General features: G+C 41.3%; 1 protein-coding gene across 5 annotated transcripts; it reads right to left on the bottom strand.

Annotated features, from left to right (window-relative positions):
* Positions 1-4884: 4884 nt before the first annotated feature.
* On the bottom strand, positions 4885-19835 carry STK17B (serine/threonine kinase 17b). Of its 5 annotated transcripts, none has more exons than XM_085585274.1 (8): positions 19816-19835; positions 16826-16981; positions 13016-13228; positions 11214-11358; positions 10830-10956; positions 9902-9950; positions 8362-8541; positions 4885-6558 (listed from the first exon to the last, which is right to left on the bottom strand). In XM_085585274.1, exons 2-8 carry the CDS (start codon positions 16945-16947, stop codon positions 6276-6278), a joined length of 1119 nt encoding a protein of 372 aa, XP_085441400.1. In that variant the 5' UTR covers positions 16948-16981; positions 19816-19835; the 3' UTR covers positions 4885-6275. The 5 variants fall into 5 exon arrangements, with proteins under 5 accessions (XP_085441400.1, XP_021411072.3, XP_021411073.3 ...); XM_021555397.4 differs by lacking the exon at positions 19816-19835 and adding an exon at positions 19059-19180; XM_021555398.4 differs by lacking the exon at positions 19816-19835 and adding an exon at positions 19059-19178 and having other exon boundaries at positions 16826-16984.
* Positions 19836-22003: the final 2168 nt, after the last annotated feature.

The raw sequence follows: 22003 nt of genomic DNA, 5'->3' as shown, positions 1-22003 counted from the left end.
GGCCCTGCAAGCCTGCGGGACACGGCGGCTCGGCACCGCGGCTCCGGCCCCGCCGCCTCCTCCCGGCCCTGCAAGCCTGCGGGACACGGCGGCTCGGCACCGCTGCTGCCGGCCCCGCCGCCTCCTCCCGGCCCCGCAAGCCTGCGGGAGCCCAGTCCCGGCCGCGCTGCCCCGCCGTGGCACTGAGCCGCGCCTCGGCCGAGAGCACCGCACACCTGAGGGAACGGAATTAAGCGCAGCTGAGGGGAATTAAACTTCCACATTAAACTTGTCTGCGGCTGTGCCGGGCCGGAGCTCAGCTGTGCCGGTACTGCACCGCGACTGTCCGCCGGCAGAAAAAGCGTCAGCCCCCGCGGTGCCTGCCAGTTTCAAACAAGAACGGCGAACACGGCTTTGAGCAGCATGTGCCATTCGCGGCTGCCGAGGCAAGTGTCCTCCTCACCTTTATAAATAACCCTCGTGTATCAATAAATGAGTGCAGGTGCTCGTCTCCAGGCAAAGCAGGGGCAGGTGCGTCAGCTAAACATGCGAAGAACTCAGCTGTGGTTGCAAAATGACTGCTACCGAGATAGAATGGGCTTGGGTGGCTAACCCACAACAGCAACCAAAGGTTTTAACCCAGGTGCCTCGTCATGCATCAGCCCATCTTGTGCACAATGACTTGGGATTTAAACATCCTGCCCCTACACTCCTGGAAAATTATAGAATACAGGGAAATATAAATAAAAATCTATTCAGTTTCATTGGTAGTCAGTGGGTGTTTCCTCCACTGCATCCAATGATTTGACCAATTTAAATCAACTACTGGCACAGTTGGTATGACTTCTAACACTTTGCTGTGGCCAGGTTTGAAACTGATTTTGCCATGTTGAACACTTTGTGAATTTTAGATGAGGTTTCTGTATGCTTTCACAGCAATGTATAAAAGGTAGCGCTACGTTTTACAGTGTTAACCTGCTGAAAAATGCCTATAAATGAGCTCCAATTCAGGCCTGTAACCAATCTTGTGAACAGCACCCAGAGCGTTATGAGTCTAGATAGAATGTTTTCAACATAAAAGCCCCTTTATTAAAATACCACAGGCAAAGGTTATTTCTGCTTTGTCCAGCTGCAGAAGGATCAACATCACCTGGAATTTGCAGTGCATTTTCTAAATCCAAGCCAGCACCAAAGCCTGGTTTTGATTTTGAAATGAGAAATACCCTCATACTCAACCTAGCATAGGGAGACTCAATCAAGCTCTGGTCTGTACTGGCTATGATATGGACCAGTCCAGCTGGAAACCAGCAAAAGGAGCTCACTGCTATTTCAGCTATCAGAACTACACCTACAGCAAGCAGTGGCACATTCAGCACACACTGCCATCCACTGCTGGGCAGGGGAGGCCTTTTGCTAGCATATGACCTTTTGGGGTTTATTGTCTGATAAGAAACTGGAAACAGCATACCTGCTTGTACTCTTCAGAGGAAGGAAGAAACAGATTACTAGTATGAGAAACATTATAAAGAAAACCCTTATAAAAATCTGATAATACTACAGTAATTTTCATTATCAGAACTTTCTTCTAACAACAAAAACAATACCTACCTTGCTGTTTACTCATTACGTGGGATACCAGATAAGAACTTTTATGTGATACTCCTGTACCTGTTTTTAATTATTAAAAAGTTTTCTTATACTCTCATAGCACATTACTCACTGGTAGATGACTTGGCAATTCAGCCTTGTAATTTTACCATTAAATTTGGTAGACTTTCTACACTCTGATTCATTCTGTATCTTGCTCATTTTTGCACTGCTGAGGGGACCAAGCAGTATTTGCAAGCCTGTCAACTGCCAGGTTCTCAATGCTCAGGATGAGTACTTGCCTCACTTGGCAAGAGCACAAGCACAGCTGTCCTGGTAAGAAGAGGGTCAGTTATTACCATATAATGGCTTGGGTTGGGAGGGACCTTGCACATCATCCAGTTCCAACCCTCTGCCATGGGCAGGGACACCTTCCACTAGATCAGATTGCTCAGAGCCCCATCCAACCTGGCCTTGAACGCTTCTACAGATGGGGAATCCACAGCTTTTTTGAGCAACCTGTTCCAGTGCCTCACAACCCTCACTGTCAAGAATTTCTTCCCATTACCTAGCTAACCTAACTTTACTTTCAGTTTAAAGCCACTGTGATGCATTTCTCAAAGATGTTTCTCCCCTAGGTTTTTTGAAAAGGCACAAATTTGACATTTTCTTAAACCACCATTAAACAGAATAGTTTGTTTTCTTGACGTGTTAAAAAAAAACACACATCATTCCTGATAAGGACTCTTACTGCAAGAAATGTAAATATTCGGATAATTTCTGAATTTAATGCTGCAACCACATGGACACACTGTTTCTTTCACAAGAAAGAAAGCCCATTTGTGCATTTCAAACAATGGGAAAGCTTTGTCAATGAAATGTGCCTTTGGAAGAAACACTACCCGGGCCACCAGGAGTTAACCCCCCCTCTTTTGAGTGCAATTCCCTTTCTAAAGCACACTTGTTTTGGCGTTTGTTGTTTTCCATTTCAGCCATCTACTTGAAAATGAAACAAATGTACCATTAGTGCCCTACGAAGTTAATATGTATAACAAAGATTGCATTTAAGTTGTCTTACACAGCCATTCAGAAAGGGCAGTAGAATTTAACATAAAAAGTATCACTTCATTAAGTACAGCCAGATAACTAAATTATTATAAATAGGAACAACCAACATTTTCTACATAAACCCCAGACACATGGAAAACAGTTCCAGGAACTGAGCTGCTAAGGTCATGATTCACTGGTAGTAGTCAGCATGGATTCAGCAAGGGGAAGTCAGGCTTGAACAACCCTCTGCAGTGAAATGACTGCCAGGAGCTGAAGGGAGAGCAGCAGGGACTGCCTGCCAAGACCTCTGACACTCTCCCAGAAGATCCTGGTTAATGATGATGGACAGAGCATGCCCTCAGCAAGGCCGCAGGTGACACAAACTGGGAGTGGCTGATACACCTGCAGGTCCTGCTGCCATCCATAGGGACCTCTGTAGGCTGGAGAAATGGGCTGTGGAGGAAGAGTCCCACATACTGACAAATCCTGGAGCAATTCAGCTGAAAAAAACCCTTTGCAGAGAAGGCCCTGGCTCCTGGAGTTGCATAGGAGCCAGCAGTGGGCCCCAGACCAGGCTGATGGCACAGGCTGCACCAGCAGGGTGACAGAGGCAATCCTTCCCTTTACTCACACAGACAGAGCTGGGAATCCAACCAAAGGGATTCAGGGACTGCAGCACCTCTCTTACAAGGAAAGGATGAGGCAACAGGGATTGTTTAGCCAGAAGAAAGCCCAGGGAGACTCTTATCAATACATTCCATCATCTGAAGTGGGGGTGCAAAGAAGATGGATTCGGGCTCTTGTCAGGGATGCCCAGTGACAGGACAAGGGGGAGTGGCACACACTGGAACACGTGAGCTTCCATCTGAGCACAAGAACATACTTTTACTGTGAGCCCGACAGAACTGCAGCAGGTGGCCCAGGGAGACAGTGTCCTTCCTTGGAGATCCAAAGCCATCTGGACATTGTTCTGGCCAGCAAGGCTTAGATAGGATGGCTGGAGCAGGGAGCATGACTTGCAGAGGTCACTCCAACCTCAACCAGCCTCTGATTCTGTAAATAAACAAAAACATGGAAATTTTGAAAAAAATGCAGGTTTTTGTTTTGTTTTTTAATAGAAAAAGGTCAGGAACTGCATAGAAGTATAACTTCAGTAATCTGAAAAGGTTACTCAGTATTCATCCACACTTGGAAAGTCCCAGTAATATGGCAGGAAGCAAAACAGAGTAACAGTTGCCTACAATGCATGTATTTACATTCAACTGGAATTACTCTGCATAACAATATTTTAAAATAAATCAAATGCGCTATCCAAACAAAGTCTGATTTAAGGTATATTTTAAGTATATATAAAATACAAATAAAGTCTTCAAAACTTAAATTCTTTAGATAAAACCAATTTTCAATTATTTAAAGATAAGTTAGCTCTACAGTAGTAAGAAATGTAAACACCAGATATTGTGATAAAAATCTTAAGGAATAACAGCTTTGTCATAAAGTGCTGGCATATGCTATCAGCTTTATTTTCCAGATGCTAAAAAGATAGTTGTAATTTCAATTCAGGAATATTTTGGCAGAATTTTAAATTATAAGAATTTTTAAACCATTTTTTTACCTTTATCTACACAGCTTTCTGGCATTTTCTTCTTTACCTTAAGTGAACTTTATCTTCTACATACATATTGAATAATTTGTGGTTTTAACTTAGCCAGTTCTAACTGGAGTCCATGATGGAGAGAAAAAAAAAAATCAAAAGGTCAGGTAAGACACCAATTGGGAAAAGCCAAGGACTTTGAAAACTAAGGGTGTAAAGTACCTGAGCACAATCCAACAGCTACCTCCTGCAAAGTAATTCTGTAATTATATGCACAATCAGTACCACTGATTAATACACAAAGGAGACCTGGTGTGGTTCACTCACACCCAGATATCAGAGCTTTGTCTCTGCTGAACAAACCTGTTACTTTATTTCACATGAAATTCAATCTTGGAGAACTTCTTCTGACAAACACAAGCTGAAAAGTTTTTCATGCCTTACACCTCAGTCTGCTTTCCACTTGTCAACGTGAGCATCCCCCAGTCCAAGACAACAGTCCTGAATCCCCTCATGCATTTTGGTGACACCTCACATTGAAAAACCTGCTCTTTCCTTGTGTGAAGAAAGATAAAACACAACCTTTTACCACTCATCAGGTTCACCTCTCAATCATATTCCAAAATGCCAATCTACCCAATTACTGACAAATCCACAGGCACACTTGAAAAAGATTATCAGATTGTGGTATTTTATTGCAGAAAACAAACCCAATTAAAAGACAATTAAATTTAACCTTTGAGGAGTGGAAAATCTTGAAATATTTTAAACTGGTATTTACTTTCAAAATATCTCTAGGAGTTTTAATAAAAATTCACTGCCAAAAAAGGCTCACAAGCTCTGTTATGATTAAGGGGCTTATTTTATGAGTATGACTTTCAGACTGTTAAGGCACAACTGGAATTTGCTTTAAGACAAAACTTGACACAGGGATTATGACCTCAGAACCAGAACCAAGTGAGAATGGAAGGCACAGAACTTTAAAAAATACCACTAACCAAACCAATTTTAAAGGCTTAAAACAATTATTAGGTAGTTTTTCCTGAAATACTAACACACTGCAGTCCATTTCACAGAGCAGGCATGAAGCTGAATAATTATGGGCAACACTAATTGACAGCAAGATACACTTCCGCTTTAGAGGGGCACAGAGAAAAGCTGTTAATTGCCGTTTCACTGGCAAAAATAGTTATTTTCAGTTTACTCAGTTTACTCTTTTAACTAGAGGCTTTGTGTTTTGGTGTTTGTGTGGGGTTTTTTCGGGGGGACTGTTTTGGGTTTTTTTTTTTAAGATAAGGAAAAATCAATACAGGTAGATTATACTATTTCAGAGGTTTAATAAAAGCAAACCACCAAGTTCAAATAGTCACATCAGCATAGGAGCCTCATCTTCAAATGTAATTTATGGTAAGAAGCCAAGGACCACAAGCACAAGGACTGACAATCTACCCATTTTCTATGCCAAGTGTTGCAGAGATCCAACACAGCATAACCACACAGAATATGCATGAGAATGCCCAAGTAGACCAGATCCATAAGGCAGAACTACTAGTGACCCTAGAGGTAAAACAGGTTTCCAAATGGCCCCAACAGACGTACCATAGTCCCAAAACATCAAATTTAGCCTCTATTCAAAGTGCTGAGAATGACAGCAAGCAACTCCAGTAAACCAGCAAGATTAATTTCTCTGCTTTCCTTCCCAATTTCTTACTAAGGGTAGTCCTAAAAGCATGCATGTGTTCAACCCATTTGGCAAAGGCTATGCTTATACTCATTTGCAGGTTTCAGTTTGTTCATTCTAGCATCATCCTTTGACTAGAACTTGAAAAGTGCAAAAATATTTAATTATATCTTCTTAAAAAAAAATAATTCATTTTATTGGTGTAACATCTCCAATTCCTTAGTTAAATCCACTGCCAGCAATGGATAGAAAAGGAGGCACCAGCATAAAAGAATCAAAGTGCATTTCCAGTATGCCAATGCTGCATGAATTGGCAAGCCAGGATCTTTCTTTCACCACTAGAACAGATTATGCTTTCATTTCATGAGAAGTCTGTGTTCTACATCAGCACACGAAGTCTGTCATGAAGTCTTGGGGATACTGCAATGAGTCGTCGAAGCGGAAGCGTTTGGAGAGCGTGCTGCTGTCCTCAGGGATGTTCTCCTTGTCCTCCTTGTGGCTGCAGCTCCCGTTGCAGCTGGATTTCACACTCCGCTCTTCTGAGCACTTGCCCGTGTGTCCTGGCAGCTGAGAGGAGCAGCAAGTTTCTTCGGGGCTGTACAGGAGCGGCAGCTCCCCTTGCTGCAGCCACGAATGGGACAGACAGTCCAATGCAGTGGGCCTGTCCCTTCGGAGGGAGAAAGGGGAAAGTGCTTGAGTTAATTCCACCAATTCTAAAACACCAAAATAGCTCTGATACTAAAAATCCTAAGAAAAATTGACACTGAAGAGTCAATATTGGTGTGTTTTTACCCCTGCCTCAGCTGCTACAAAACACTGTTAAGTACTGGCTACATGCATCTAAATTTAGCTGATGGTTTACCCTAAGCTTTCATCAGAACAAAGAACTTAGTCTCTGGAAATGTTTTCAACATGGTACACATAAATGGGCACTTGCTTTTACTTTTAAAGTACTATGTTTTATACAGACCATCAACAGTGAGGCTCATGAATATTCAGTCATTAACACTTTCAAGGATAGCCAAGTTAACAGGATGTCATTAACTGTGACATTTTCTAGTGTTTTACTCTTGCAATTCATCTGGCATAAACTCTTTCAAAATGTAGATCCTACCAAACAAACCAGACTTAGAAAATTGCTCCCGTGGATAACCTAGTACAGTGCTATTCCAAGTTTCAATTGTGTTCTGCCTTGTTAACTTCCACAGAACTTGCCAGAAAACTGGCTCCAAGGCAAAACAACCCACTACTTATCCCTAACTCCACCAGAACACAGGAATATTCTTCAGTCAGAAAAGTGTAACTTTACAGAGTTGACTCTCTGAGAACAGACTCTTCCTCTTAAAATTCAATGAGGTATAGTAATCAAGAATTAGAATGGGAATTTAAAAAAGGCAGCTTATTGAGTATACAATATAGACTCTTAAGATGCCCAGGAGAAAAATGAGAAGTAATTGTGACAGAATGTCAAATATCCCACAGGTCCACAATAACAGTTATCAAAGCAGGTTCTTAATCACCAATTCCTTTTTTCTAAGTGCTCCACAAACATGAAGGACAAGATTCCCTCAAGATACGGGGGTTTTGTCAATCATTTCAGATCCTGACAAACTGTGTATGTGAGATGCTAAGATAGAAAGGGCTCTTTAGACATGACTTTACATGGAGTCCTCATTGCCTCAGAGCAGCCACTTTGCAGGAATGTCCTACCCAGGAGCCTCTCTCAGCCATGCAGCATCACTCCTGGAGAGCTGGAGGCTCTCTGAAGATGACAAGGATTACTGCCTCACCACAGGTGACAGTATCTAGCACTGCAGTCAATAATACCTGATCAGCTCACTTCTCAAAGTTCAGCTTCTTTGCAAGGCCTTGATTGGAGTCTGAACTTCCAAAGAATGCAGAGTTAAGGGAGTGTGCCTCACAAACAAACAAGTTTTCGCTTTGGATTGAAAACATTTTTAGAACACTGAACAAGGCAAAACACTGCCAAGTATAAAAATATACCAAAAGAGGTATTTAAGTAAAAAGATAAAGGTGAATCAGGAAACCAGAAAGCACTGCAACGAGATTGCATTGCCTTTCCAAACTACAAAAATTATAGAAAAAAAGGTGACCTTTCTAGAGTATATGTTAATAAAATCTGATTTAAAAAAATCTGTCATCTGAATGAAAATATAAAGAAACGCAAACCAAAAAAACCTCAAAGAACAAGCCTCACTAATAATAACATTATCTGTAAAAATAATAAAATTAATATCTGAAAATTTTAACCAGACATTGAATTCAAGGTTCTTCACACACATTATGGAAAAGCATAAACTTGCACTTTTAAACATCCAGTTGAAAATAACAACATATTGTGAAATATCCAACTGATCTCATCAGTGACATTAAGCATATAAATTAACATTCACTTTTTCTAGGTGCTCCAAAAATTTTGGATTCTTGCCTGGAGGAGTTTGCTACTTACTCTGGATTTTTTATGAGAAGTTTCTGAATGAAGTCTTTTGCAGGCTGTGAAACTGATGAAAATGTTTCTTCTGAATAATCCACATTAACTTGAGATATATTAAGATAAGTTTCTTGAACATCAGCTCCCACAAATGGAGATTCTTGTGTCAGCAGCATGTATGAGATGACGCCAATGTTCCTGAGATAAGAACCCAATATATAAACCTACTAGAGGACAAAATGTATAAACCTACTAGAGAATCTGAACAATATACCCTGCATATTTACTGTGCTGCAGATCAAACTTTCTGGTACATCCCACTCAGAATTACAGTCAACATATTACCCCTCAATTTTATATAATTCAAACATGACTGCACATACACACAAGGAAAGGTACCTGCGTATATACATCAATTAAGGGATTACTGAAAACTGTTTCGTTTCAATAGACCTTTTACTTCCTACTGAGGTTGTTAGGAAAAGGAAATACCACTTTTACACAGCCCACTCTTGGGACATGTGGCAATTCTGGATGATAGACCTTCAAAAAAGACAGACTTTCTAATGTGCATGCAAATAAAACCCATCTTTCACTGCAATTATGGATAACGGAGCAAAGACTTAATCAACCTCTCTGTACATTTGACATCTGAGTTATGTTACAATCTATTCTAGCCGAGATGTTTCTCCCAAGAACATGAACAAGAGTACCAAAGAGCATTCAATTGATTGTAAATATTAAGATGGTTTTTTGATGCATAATAAAAACATTTCTGTGATCTGATAGATCAGAATTTAGCACTCATTACAGTGTGGAAACATGCAGCTGCTGGGTCTGTCATTGTGAGCACAGCAACAATAGGGGTTTTATGTGTTCCCACAAAAACAGGAAAATAATATGTGATTTAAAAACATTCATGAACAGATTTAGTTACTATTATGAATTGAGAATTTCAAAGGAGCAACTAGCAACTTTTAACAGTGAGTATTAATAAAGATGGTGAAGATTTTTTTGTTTTAAAGGAAACATTTCAAAGCTAGTCTTTTAACATAGCACATAAAATTAGAACACCACAGGAAGTTGTGGGTCAGTTCAAGGTACTTGTCATTTTTTATGATTCACTCTGTAGATACTTCTCTAAAAATTAGAAGTAGGAAGTTTACATCCTTCTTATAATTTGTATAAAAAATTCTTTAACAACGTAGAAGTGGGGAAGGAAGTATCCTAGAGTAGCCAATACCTGAAGCATGTCTCCCAGGAGTAAGTAATACCTCAAGGATGTTACCCAGCCACTGTTATTAATCCCTCAGAACAACACCTATCCTCCACAAACTCAGAAGCCACCTGCATTCCCCACTAAGTGTGCAACAGACCCATAAATTCCTGTAAGCCCCGAGTTATACCCTGAGGGCTTCATCCCCTCCCATCCCTCCCCTCCCTCTTTCAGCCAGCCCATCAACAGAAGGGGATTCTTGGAAGCCAGATCAAACTGCATCAAGCCCTCACATTGTTAAAGAGTCCCACCAAACCTCAGTAAAATGAAGATCAAGCCTACCACATGTCTGTAGCTGTAGTAATAGGATCATAGTTCAAGATTTCTGGAGCTAAAGAGATGGGAAGAAGAAAAACACTTTAACAAACATCTTATTCAAATGGCCTTGAATTATAAACTACATTTCTGGCATTCTTTTGCCAACCATTATTATGAGACTCAACATGTAGTTTCAATAATTAGGCTTATTATTTCCAAGCCACAAGGTGGCAAAAAGTTATTTCTATTTGCCTAGACACAGATGTTTACTTGGTTCACAGCAAAGTGGCACTACATGGCCTCAAGTTTACCCAAGTTTCAAGATGTGTTTGAGTCAGATGCATGCCCATACATTTTTCTCCTAAGAGTTTGTGAATTACACCGCTTTTTAAGGGGAATGTACAGAGCCTTCAGCATGTTAAAGCTGCAACACAAGATGATCAAGCCAATTTTAGGATCAGTGGCTATTAGCATAGGTTAGATAACAAGTTATTCACTGCAGAATTAAGTGCTCTTAACACTGAGTGTTGGCAAATCATGAAGGAAACTTGTCCCTCAGAGAGGGCCAAGTGCTAACAGCAATCTTTCCCTTTCCAAGGACTATTTTAATCTCATTAAATCATCATATTGAATAACATTAAAGATGTTACATTAATTCAAAGAACATTTCTTTGTGCATGCTAATGTTGTATTTAAATTTTAATCAGAACAACTTAACAGCCCGTAACACAGCAAATACTACAGTATGAAACTGAGAGTTGCACTTATTGATATAATTTGGGATTTTTGGGTGCAAATATTTGTTGACCACTCTTAAAGAAGAGCAGCTCAGAATATGTTGCCTTGTCCTGTGACATTCTTTATCAGCCTGGAAGTTGCTCAGTGTGCTACATGAACTATTCCTGTTTGCTGGAAAGCCCACATGAGATGCTGTGAAGCAGCCCTTCCATACCGAGATACTCTGTGGTTCCCATGATCTGCCGCAGCTCACTGGAATTCTCAAGCTTCCGGGACATCCCAAAATCTACAATTTTTACATCACCAAGAGGATTGATGCTACTCAGTAAAATATTTTGAGGCTAGAATAGAAAAAAGTGAATTTCTAATTAATAAAATACAATCTGAAAAAAAAAGCCCAGTGTAGTAAATGGCACTTCAGCTTCTACTATGAAATACTTATTGCTAAATGTTATTTTAAAATATTTCATCTCTATTCTTTTAATCTCATTTTAATATTATTAAATCTCATTTTTCTCATCTTTTTAGTGTATTCAACAAATTACTTTGATGAACGTAGTAAATTAAAGTGCTAAAAGAAAGCCTGCTGCAGCCTCACCTTTAAATCAAGATGAACAATATTGTTTTCATGCAAGCAGCAAAGTCCTTCAAGTATTTGCCTTATAAGCCTTACAATATCCCTTTCACCAATTCTGTCATCCAGATCTGGGACACACAAGTCAAATATTTCTCCTCCAGCAGCACTGAAACACATTGAAGCACATCTATGTATTAAGTTTAAATTTTGAAACTTTAGCAAGGAAAAATGTTTTCAATAGCACTATATAACAGACATCTGTAATATCAGAGAGGCTGATATTTTTCTTTTTACACATTTACACTAAAACACTTAATATAATCACTTAGAAAAGAGGAAGAAAATGTGATGGAACCTTTTTTTTCCTTATAGCCTGAAACAGCAGTTGAGACAGCAAAAAGCACTTTGACTGGTAACCTCATAATGCTCTGGTCCCCTCAAGCAAGTGGGGAGATGCCTTCCAGAAGTCGAATTCTATCATCAGTCCCTAATCAAAGAAGCCTTTCTTTTCAAGTCAAATTTAAAATGTCTTCCATGAGAGCAGTTCATAAATTATTCAGAGCAGTGTAAAGCAGCATGGAAATATCTGTGTTCCTGTGGTTTATGAGTTATTCCTATACTTGGCTGCAGTGTCAGCTGTCTCCTTTCAAGCTGGGTTTGAGATCATTACTCAGCCTGCTCTGAGTGCCTCAAGTTTCTCTCTCAAGGATGAAGGTTTTCCTCAAAACTACAGATCACTGAGTCTAAAGTTCATTGCTAAGTTTACTAAACTCTCTAAAATGAGAGTCTAGTAAAAAGTCAGATAATGAACAAAATGATCACAGCCACAAATCTGCTGAGGTTACATGAGGTGTCAGTAATGCCTCTCCCCTAGGTGCCTTTATGGCATTATGGACATGAGGGAAAGGGCAGAGGATGCCATGAATTTCAACTCTCACAAGGTTTTCAGCACTGGCTCCCATAGTATTGCTGTACTCAAGTTACATTATGGTCTGGATGAGTGGGCGCCCACAGAGTAAAGAGCTGAAAGCTCTGCAGGAAAGGACTGCAAAAAAAGCCTTAGAATAAATTATATGTTAAGGGTCATTTAGTTCCAGGAAAAAAAAAAAAAAAGCAAAAAGCTTTTTAAGATAGAATCTAGCTAAATTCCTTCAAATTTTCCAAAGAATGTGTACAGAGACCACCCCTAACAGTACTTCAAATACTTTGTACATGAAACTTAAATCTTAGAAAGAATTCATTTCACAGGCTGGATTTTTGTTCCTTGCATTCCACACAAAAATTTACACATACAACAAATATGATAGATAATGCAAATTTGATTCCTAAATCAAACTTATTTTTCAGAGCTAATAAGAAGCACTGGGGACATCTTTAACATACGGGAATTTTTTAGGAAACTGTTCCAAAAGTCAATTTTAAAACAACAAAACCACTAAATTTAGGAGCTCAAAACAAACTAAGTAACTGTAAGTCTCCAGTTACCAAAAAATGTCAAGTGCTAACTTGAAGTTCACAGGCATGGATGTGCTTAACCTCTTTGAAATCTGTGTACTTGGAATCAGTGACTTTTTTTTGTGTGACTTAAGTTGCATCAAAGCACTCGGGACCTTCTACGGTATTCCAAGAACATTATTTCCAGTCAGCCTGCCTGAAACATCCTTAACAGAAAAATATGAAGTATATAACAATGAAAGATTAGAATCATGTATACAGGGTGCTGCTGCAATTCTTCCGGGCATTCAGGCAACTCATGCAAAAAATAAGATATTGAAAGATTTTTTTCCCCACAAACGTGGAACATGTGATAAAGGCATACTTACTATTCCAACACTAAGATGATTTCATTTGCTGTTTCATAGACTTCATGCAGATTAACTATGCGAGGATTGGATTTCATTAATTCAAGGACAGCAATTTCATGCACAATCTCTGCTTTGCAGTCTTGACCTCTTCTCCTTTTCTTTAAAAATTTAGCTGCAAACTCCTGGCCCGTGGATTTAGCTACACATTTCCTAACCACAGCACATCTTCCTCTACAAAATAAAACGGAAAACACTGAGATGCAGGAAATCAAAAGTGCATAATTAACATTAGAAATAAGAAAATACAGCAAATAATTGAAAACAAACAAAAAAAATGTATTGGGAAATTCCATGCTTGGCTTGCTCTTACACTGTTTCCTGAATGCTCACTTGCAGGCACTGTAGAGGGAGACTAAGCTAGATGAAGCTCTGGTGAGACCCAGGAAAATTCCCTTTATACAGCCTAGCTAAACATTAAATCAGAATATCAGGTTACAGGGACATTCTCACTGTCAGCTCACAGATTCAGCTGGAAAGGACTTACAGGAGGTCCCTAAAAACCTCATGCTTAAAGCAAGGCTGGCCATGAGGTCTTAGAAGTCTGCCCAGAGCTTTGTTCAGGTTAGCAGTATATCAAAAACCACTCAACCTCATTACAACACCTACAGGACAATAATAAACAAAGCAGACCCCTATGAAATGCAGAGAATGAACAGGAAAAATAAAGCACATTTAAATGCATGGGTGGGGCAGGGGTGAAAAAAGAATTTGGTCATAAGGAGAATTTCCTTCCACAAACCATGTAGTACTGCTACAAAAATCCCAGGTATCTGCAAAATGTTTCAAAACATCTTAATAGAAAAGTACCCATCACTTAGCATTCTCTTCCTCAATTAGTTAGACAAAGTGTGTTGCTTTATTTCCTAGCCAACTGTTTAGGTATGGAAACAAACATATTTTGCCAAAGAAATGCTTTTAGACGAAAACCACATGCTGTAGTTAAAACACCAAGCTGATCTTTGAAACAATTAGGAGGAAAAAAATGCAGTTTTTTAAGCCAAGTTATAAACTCCTGAAAAAAAAAAAAAGTTACTAATATTGCATTCCCAGAAATGCCTGGTTGCATATATGCAAAGTGTTTTCAAATTGTAAAGAGAAACCTTATTTACAAAGAATATATTTATTTAAAGAAACCTTATTTACAAAAATACAACTTGAAAGACTGCAATAAACTGTGAGTAAAGTTCCTAAAACAGTATCAAGCTATGTGCAAAGTGCACAACCTACATTTATCTCTTCAAAATGAGCCTGTCCACCTGTAGTTTTTGTTACCACAGCATACTAAGGACAAACGTAATGAAACAGCTCAGAATGAGCTATCTGAGCTGTGTTCTTTAAACTAAATTAGCTTCTCTAGTAGAAAATATCACATTGCCTTGCAGGCTTTGCCTCTTTCTGGAGCAAAAACCCCAATGCTTAAAAGGAACATTCCTTTAAAAAAAAAAGTATTTTTTAAAAAAACATCTATACTTCAGTATTTAAAAAGGGATAATCATCTCATGCAAAATGTCAATTTTCATTTGCAAATAACTGCACAAATGTACCTAAATTATTAAATATTTAAAGATGACTTTGACTCATACTGCTATAAATTAAATTTAACAAAACAGGCCTTCTGTCATCATTTATTTCAACATCATTTAGCTGTAGATTTTCTCTACCCTTTTTTGAAAGCACTAAACTTTAAATGTGAAAGTTGTTTAGTCTGATACATGCACACCCTTCACCTTGGCAACTATTTGTAAGTCCAAAAGGGCCACGTTCTTTCCCAGTTGTTAACTCAGCTTATTATTGCAGAGCACTTCAAGTTACTGAGCTCAATTTTATAATATACACAAGTTGAAAACACTCCCCTCTCCAGCTCACATTCTCTTTTTAGCATCACACCAACCCTGCCAGCCACCAGAGTGTCTCTAAAATTAACAAAGGGAACCAGTTCAGTTTCATGAGAACAGCATGATCTTCCCCAGTAATTTTGGCACATCTTCCGTCTGCTTGCTGTGGGTTCAAAAACTCTGAAGGGTCAGTGATACCTCTAGATTTGAGATTTAACAATTTCCACTTGTTTGTAAGTAGTGTGCCAATTAAGGCAAAAAATAAGACAAAAAAAGTCTTTTAGAGCTGTGGCAATTGCTCCAGAAACACAAAAAAAATCAGCTCGGAAGCGCTGCACTGACGCAAGCGAAGCAGTTCCCACTCCTCGCCTGCGCAACCATCCCCCTTCACAAGAAGCTCTACAAGAAAATCTGATTTCAGGATGTTTTCATATCTCAGCTCAGAAACCACAGAAATTTAACTCCTTCAAAAGAAGCCAAGCCATGCACACACCAGGGACAGAACTACTTAACCCACTAAACAGAACCTAACCTGCCAGCTTCGTGAGTCAGTGTCTTAAATACCAAAGGACCCAACAGATAAGGGTGTGGGAGGAAGAAATGGGGCTTGGGAAGCTTAAGCAGAAAACAAGAGAACTATTTACTACATAATCTCAACAGGAAAAAGAAAACTGCAAGTGAAAATTAAAGCATATTGAATACTCTAGAGAGATTACAAGAAAAGATGGATCACTTAAAAAGCATTTATACACTTAAAAACATGAAAAAAATACACATGTAGTTAGGCCAGAAGAAATCACAAATACATTTGTGAAACAAAGTCCTGCTTCCATTTTCTTTGCATTTTGGCACTTACCTTGTCATGCCTGGTTTTGCATGCACAGAAAAAATTAAAAAACTCTGTTCTGGAATTCACATAAAATCTACACTTTTGTTTGCTTTAGATACCATCTCACAAGTATGTAGAGTCTGAAAATCCAGCGTTGGAACAATACCTGAGTTCTAGAGGGTGCTGCATATAAACTGCTTCTGTAGAGCTTAGAATTCAAAAGCAGAGCTGACAAAAGTTAAGAGAAGAAGAAAGTTATGGGCTGCAATGTGCACTTCTATAAGAGTGTTCCAGATACAAAGCACATGCTAGAAAAATAGAAAAAAAACCAAGAGAACAATGAAGGCTGAAGAGTTCCCAAACCACATGCAGAAAAGCATCTCTGCTGACAGAAGGAGCTGCAGGTGCAAAGGATCCTTATGCAGCACAGCAAGGCACAGCTGAGACTGACCCAGCACCCTCCTGCTCAGGGAGCTTGGACACACATCACAGCATCATGTTTGCTGAGTATTTTCCAGGTATGAATTAACCCAGTGATTTCAAAACACACATTCACTTGTATGTCTGAAACCGTCATAAATGCCGAGGGTTTGGGTGCTCTGTTGTTATATTTCCTATTTTACTGTTGCAAACAAGAGCAAGGGAAGCAGGCTGTCAAACTGCTCTGAAACAGCAACTTGTTTAAAGCTCAGTCTAACTACTTGAGGCTGGGAAGGGGACAGAAAAGGTCTTTGTTTTTTGGATTTCAGAAAACTCACCCAAACACCTGGAATAATCAACTCAAAATCCCCATTCTTTTTCTTACAGGATCACCCTATGTCATCTCTTGTTTAGGCCATGCCCCTGGAATCTATGTGGCAGGGAAAGGAAGATAATCCCAAATCTACATGCCTATGAAAACCCTCCAGATCTCCCTGGCATGGAATAGGCTGGCAGCTTATGCCTCAGTGTCCCTACAGAACCCACTGTGAAGCAAAGAAGGGGGCAGAGAAGGACATACTTTATTCTCCACCTACTACCATAAAGGTTTGCTTCATTGTACAGAGAATTTTCTTGCAGCAGAAATTCCTCTTGCTCAAATAAAATAAATAGGAATAATCTTACCTTCCTAACTGTTTTGATTCAAGCATATAAAAATTGTAGAAGTTTTCTGTCTTGATTGGTGTGTGCAGAGATGTGGCCAACAAGCCAGAAAGGCTTTTATTCTCCAGCTTTCTCCTCGACATTGTCAGGGGCAGGCCTCTCTCTTATACCAGCCACCTGCTGAAGCAAAACAATTAAGAGTTTTGGAAATTCCATAGCTACAGCACAGCAAAATATACAAATATTTTGAGTCTAGGGCTATAAAAGTAGAATAGCCAGAACTTTGTTCAATAGCATCCTGAAAACAACACATTTAATCAGTGTAAAAATAAAACCTGACAGGAATACTAATCAAGGCATGATAATTTAATAATGTAAACACTCAAGATAAGTTGGAGGTTTTTTTCCCTCCCTGGAGTATATCCATAAGATACTAGGGATAAGCTTTAGATCTAATAAAAATGCTAATGGCTACTTAACTATAAATGAGATGTACCTTTTCTTAATCTTCTCTGGATTCTGGGTAAATTCCACACTTCCTTTAAGTTTACACTTTTTAACAGATATTTGTTCCTGGGGGAATTTACCAAAACCCCTTCCTGTTTGTTAACTGCAACACAGCAGCAGGAATAGGTAACAACAGGACAAAGTGGGCCTCTTTTCCCAGTGGGAATATTCACATTTGTTATTAGGCTCACTCATAGCTCCTCCAAGTTTCCTTTTTAAGGCTGAGTTAATTATCAGAGAGAAGCATGAATGGACAACATCCTCTTTGCAAGTTCAGATCATTTAGAATCAAATGATGTAGTAATCCTGATTAAATTACCTTAATAAACCAGTAGAACAGCACATTATGAAGATGCACCCAACCCACTGAAAAAAACCCCAACAAAACCAAACCCAATAAAAATACTGGGGTTTGGTATTCACGTTTATAGGCCTGAAGCATCTCTTCAGGTGAAATGCAAAAGCAAAGCAGAAAAAGGTTACTGAAGGATACCAGAAGTAGTAATTGATGGCTTCTTTAAGTTAAAGAGCAGGTTTACCCTTTTAGTGAAAGAAAAAAAATAAGGCAAATTGCAATTCAGAGACAGTTAGCAAACTCACAAAAATACACTTGCAGCTTAAATGAGAGAAATGCACTGTCACACACTTCTGGGGGAGCACTGGAACTAGTTCTGATCCACATGTAACCCAGTGCCCATCCAGCGTTGTTCACATTCCCATGTTGGATGGAACATGGATATTCATATCAGAACTATTTTCGATGCAAATCATTGTACATCATTTGGCAGGAAAAAACCCCAAACTACAGTTTAAAAATATCTTCAAAGTATCACCTGATACGCAGGAAACAGCTTCTTTAAGAAATTATGTAAAGGTCACAATACAATCTAATACACAAGTCTTTGCTCACCGTAACAAGCAAGCATTCCTTCTCCCCCATTATATGGCAGTTTAGCATTTAAGAGGACGATTCTGATGTCTGAAATTTTACATGACTCTCCTTAGGGCTGTGCTCACTCGATAACATTAACTCCTAAACTCTATCTTCTTCCTGCTGTACTTCAGCAGAAAACCATTTGTGCTCGATAACTGGCCTGACTGAGAACTTACCATTATCAAATTTATTATCATTACCGAGCTTATTATGTAAGCTTTCATTTCACACGATCATTCGCATAGAGCAATTACTAAGAAGTTCTGCTTCACGTTGCCTCGACGTTGTTTCTGGTAAGACACCACATCTCCATTTTTTAGCTCAGTATCATCAAGAACAGAGAAGAACACATACCCACAGAAGGCAGAAACCCACAAAGAAACACGTAATCTACTCAGGAGAATGAGAGTCAACTAGCTACGGGGGGAAAAAGGGTTTCCCACTAAACTACGGAAGTTTAACCGGGAAAAAAAAGTCAGCTCCTTTAGCCTTTTCTAAAGACGTCGAGTCCCTGGCCCGGGCCAGGAAGATGTTTGGCAGCGAAGGAGCACGGAGGGCGGCAGCGGCCGGGCGGCACAGCCCCGACTCCCCTCACAGGCACCCCGCGCTGCCGCCGGCACGACCCGGCACCGGGCGGGAGGCAGCGCGGCGCTCCCACCGCGCCCAGCCGGCAGAACAGCACAGCAGCCCCCGGCCGGGCACACTCCGGACATTTCCCGCTCCCCCCGGCCGGGCACACTCCGGACATTTCCCGCTCCCCCCGGCCGGGCACACTGCGGACATTTCCCGCTCCCCCCGGCCGGGCACACTCACCGCTGGCCGCCGTCCCTCAGAGCGCCGCTCCCGCTCTCCCGCCGCCTCTCGGCGTTTGAAAGGCGCAACGCGGGGGGAGCGGCTGGCCCAGCGGCGCGAGCGCCAGGCCCCGCCCACTCGGCAGAACAACCAATCGGCGCCCAGCCCCGGCGCCCAGAGGCGCGGCGATTGGCGGGAGCGCCCTCCGCGCGGGCAGCGCCCCCTGCCGGCCGCGCGGCCCCCGGCAGCAGGTGCCGCCCGCGGCGCTGCGGGCCCGGCCGCGGGGGAGCCGCGGCTGCGGGGTCGCGTCCGCACCTCGCGGGGCGCGCCGCTTCGGCCCACAGGGCACCGATGGGCGTCCCGCTCCCGCTGCTGTGGCAGCCCAAGCCCTCAGCGAAGGCTCCTCCTGCGTCCGCTGCATCCCCGAGCGCTGGAGCAGCGGGGAACGGCGGAGGCAGCGGGGCAGGTGCGCGGGCCGCGTCTCACCGGGGCCTGAGCGCGCCTGCAGCGCTCCCGCTCCGCGCTGCTGCGGGCCGTGGCGGGACGTGCGCGGGCGGCGCAGCCGCGAAGGCCCAGAGACCGCAGCAGCCGCCCCGTCCAGTTAAAAAGCGAGCCGGAAAGCAGCCACCGCTGCCGGGAACGGAGCGCTTTCAGCGCTTCTCTGCAAGGACACGGCTCGCACGTTTGACAGGCTCTTAGTCCTGCATGCAAGTGGACACAGGGTCTTCAGACCCTCGTGAGAAGCTCACCCCCCCAAAAAAATAGTTAAAAGACTAACCTGTGGTTTCAAAGACTCTTTCCAAGGACTCAAAGTAGCCTAAAGCATGGTTCAGAAATAAGCTGAAGTTAGAAAGAGTTCTAAAATAGTTGCAATTTGTTTGTCAAATTGATTTCCTCTGAAGCAATCCGAGTTAGAAATTTGCAAACATCCGTTTTGTAATACATTTGCCATGAAGGCAGTAATAGTAACGTAGCATAAGAGTTTAAGAGCTGTGTATTTAATTTCAGCAGTGCACCATTAGAGTTACTGGGTTAATTCTGTTTGGGCCATGGCACTGCCAGTGAAATGGGTAATTGCTGTGTTTATTACAGTGCCTAAGTCATGCAGTCACAGCAAGGTTTGCATTAAGATGAAAGTAACATAAATGAAGATAAGAAAGCAGAAAGCATTCTTGAAGAGTCTAGAATATATCACACCATGTAGATGGCACCCTGACATACCTACTGAAAACATGTAACTCCTGCTTGCTTGAACTTCCATCTGGCTTTTTAGCGCTTTGAGCTGTGGATATTTTTGACAAAAGCAGCCCAAAATCTTTACTCTCTCCCACAGAGTTCCACCATCTCTGCAGGATTCCAGATCATACCCTTTCTTGATTATAACATGATTTCAAATACATCTGTCAAATAAAAATACAACGTGTGGACAGGATAGGTTTTGTTGAGAAGCGCTCTTTGCGCAGTATGAAAAGCAGGCAGCATTCCAAACATACCAAATGAGCCACAGAGTAAATTTAAATGATGTCCACAATTAAGATGTTTTAGGTTATTATAGCACATGGTGCCAAGAAGTAAATGACAGTGCTTATGTTTGTCTGCTTAGCTGATTTTTTGTCTTTACTGATGCTCTTCAGGATTTGTTCTACTCTCCCTTTAAGTTTTGGAAACCAATAGCAAAAATGTTTCGTGACATGCATGTTATTGTACTCTTGGTTATCTGTTTCTGTAATGCTATGGAAACATGAATGGCACTTAGAGAAGGGTATAATTGACAGGACTCCACCCTGAGGACTTTGGAATTTTACTTAGATACACCACAACTGCGACGGACAAACAAAGGTGGAGGAGGGGGAATGGGTAGGCTGAAGGTCACAAGAGTACAGGATCATGAACTATTATTATTCTTAATGTATACACCTTGTCTGTGGGATAATTAAAAAATAGCAATTAAAGGTGTTAGCGTCATAACTCCCATTCTTAGTTACTTGTTCTCTGGCTTACCTTGATTATTGATCCATTACAAAGCTGGCTCTTTTCAGCCTTTAGAGGCGCTCATGGAAAGAACTATTTCCACTTGCTGAGCAGCCGTTTAGCACAGCTGTGATGCACAGTCCCCGGTGATCAGGCACAGGTCTTCTAAGGAGCCAGCCTTGTGGAAAAGCTCAGCTCCCTCAAGGAATGCTGGTTTCAGCTCAGGTCTGTCCCGGGCTGATGTTTGAAGAGATGGCAGGTTACCCTCCTCAGCAGGGAACTGTGTCACTGACAGTGGGGACAAGCACACAACATTAAGAGCTTCACAGCTGGAAGCTCAAAGTGTCTGAGCCTTCTCCAACTCGTTTTTAATCTGATTCCCCCATGCTAAAATCTCTCCACCTTCTCACACAAGGCATTCCTCAATGCCGTGGAAAATCTCCGGATTCCAGCAGGCACTGCTTCCCACAGCTGCCTCAGTGTCACCCAGCACAAGCTCCAGGCCAACTCCAGTGTTTACACTGAGGGAAAGTAAGTGGTTGTGCACTACGTGGCATCAGTTATCAGTGACCCAATGAAAATATCTTCTGAGTGTGATATCAGGAGTGACAGAGAACAGATTCTGAAAGGGCTCCAGTCCCAAAGCCTTGCCTCTTCCCACAGCAGCTCTGCTTCAATGACTCAGGTTAGCTTGCACCACATTTGAGTAGAAGCAAGAGAATGCAAAATCACCTTCTAGAAAAAGGTTTTTAAAAATGGAAATATCATTTCACTATCAGATTCTCCAAACAGTTTGTGTAGCACACTGGAGAAGTGACAAGTTGCCATTTAACCATTCTCCTCGGGCTGTGCTGTGGTGGGGTGAACCCTTGCCTAAGAGCTGATTAAAGACCAGTTTCTTTCACTCTAACCACTACCATCTCTTAGAAAAGTAGAAGGAAGTATTTGGTGGGGGCCACTGGCTATTATAAGACAACAGAATGCATTTCCCCCTG

Source organism: Lonchura striata, chromosome 7, assembly GCF_050655825.1.
Source record: "Lonchura striata isolate lonStrDom1 chromosome 7, ASM5065582v1, whole genome shotgun sequence".
In the NCBI taxonomy this organism is placed as follows: Eukaryota; Metazoa; Chordata; class Aves; order Passeriformes; family Estrildidae; genus Lonchura; species Lonchura striata.
Note: the sequence above shows the minus strand (reverse complement) of the source record. Positions and strands in the feature narration are given on the sequence as shown.

Excerpts from the sequence above, each read along its gene's own strand:
- STK17B (XM_085585274.1), bottom strand. The coding sequence starts at position 16,947 with ATGTCGAGGAGAAAGCTGGAGAATAAAAGCCTTTCTGGCTTGTTGGCC. Across the intron at positions 13,229-16,825 it reads GAATCAAAACAGTTAGGAAG|AGGAAGATGTGCTGTGGTTA; the intron begins GTAAGATTATTC and ends TTTATTTTGTAG. Across the intron at positions 8,542-9,901 it reads ACTACAGCTACAGACATGTG|GAACATTGGCGTCATCTCAT; the intron begins GTAGGCTTGATC and ends TTCTTATCTCAG.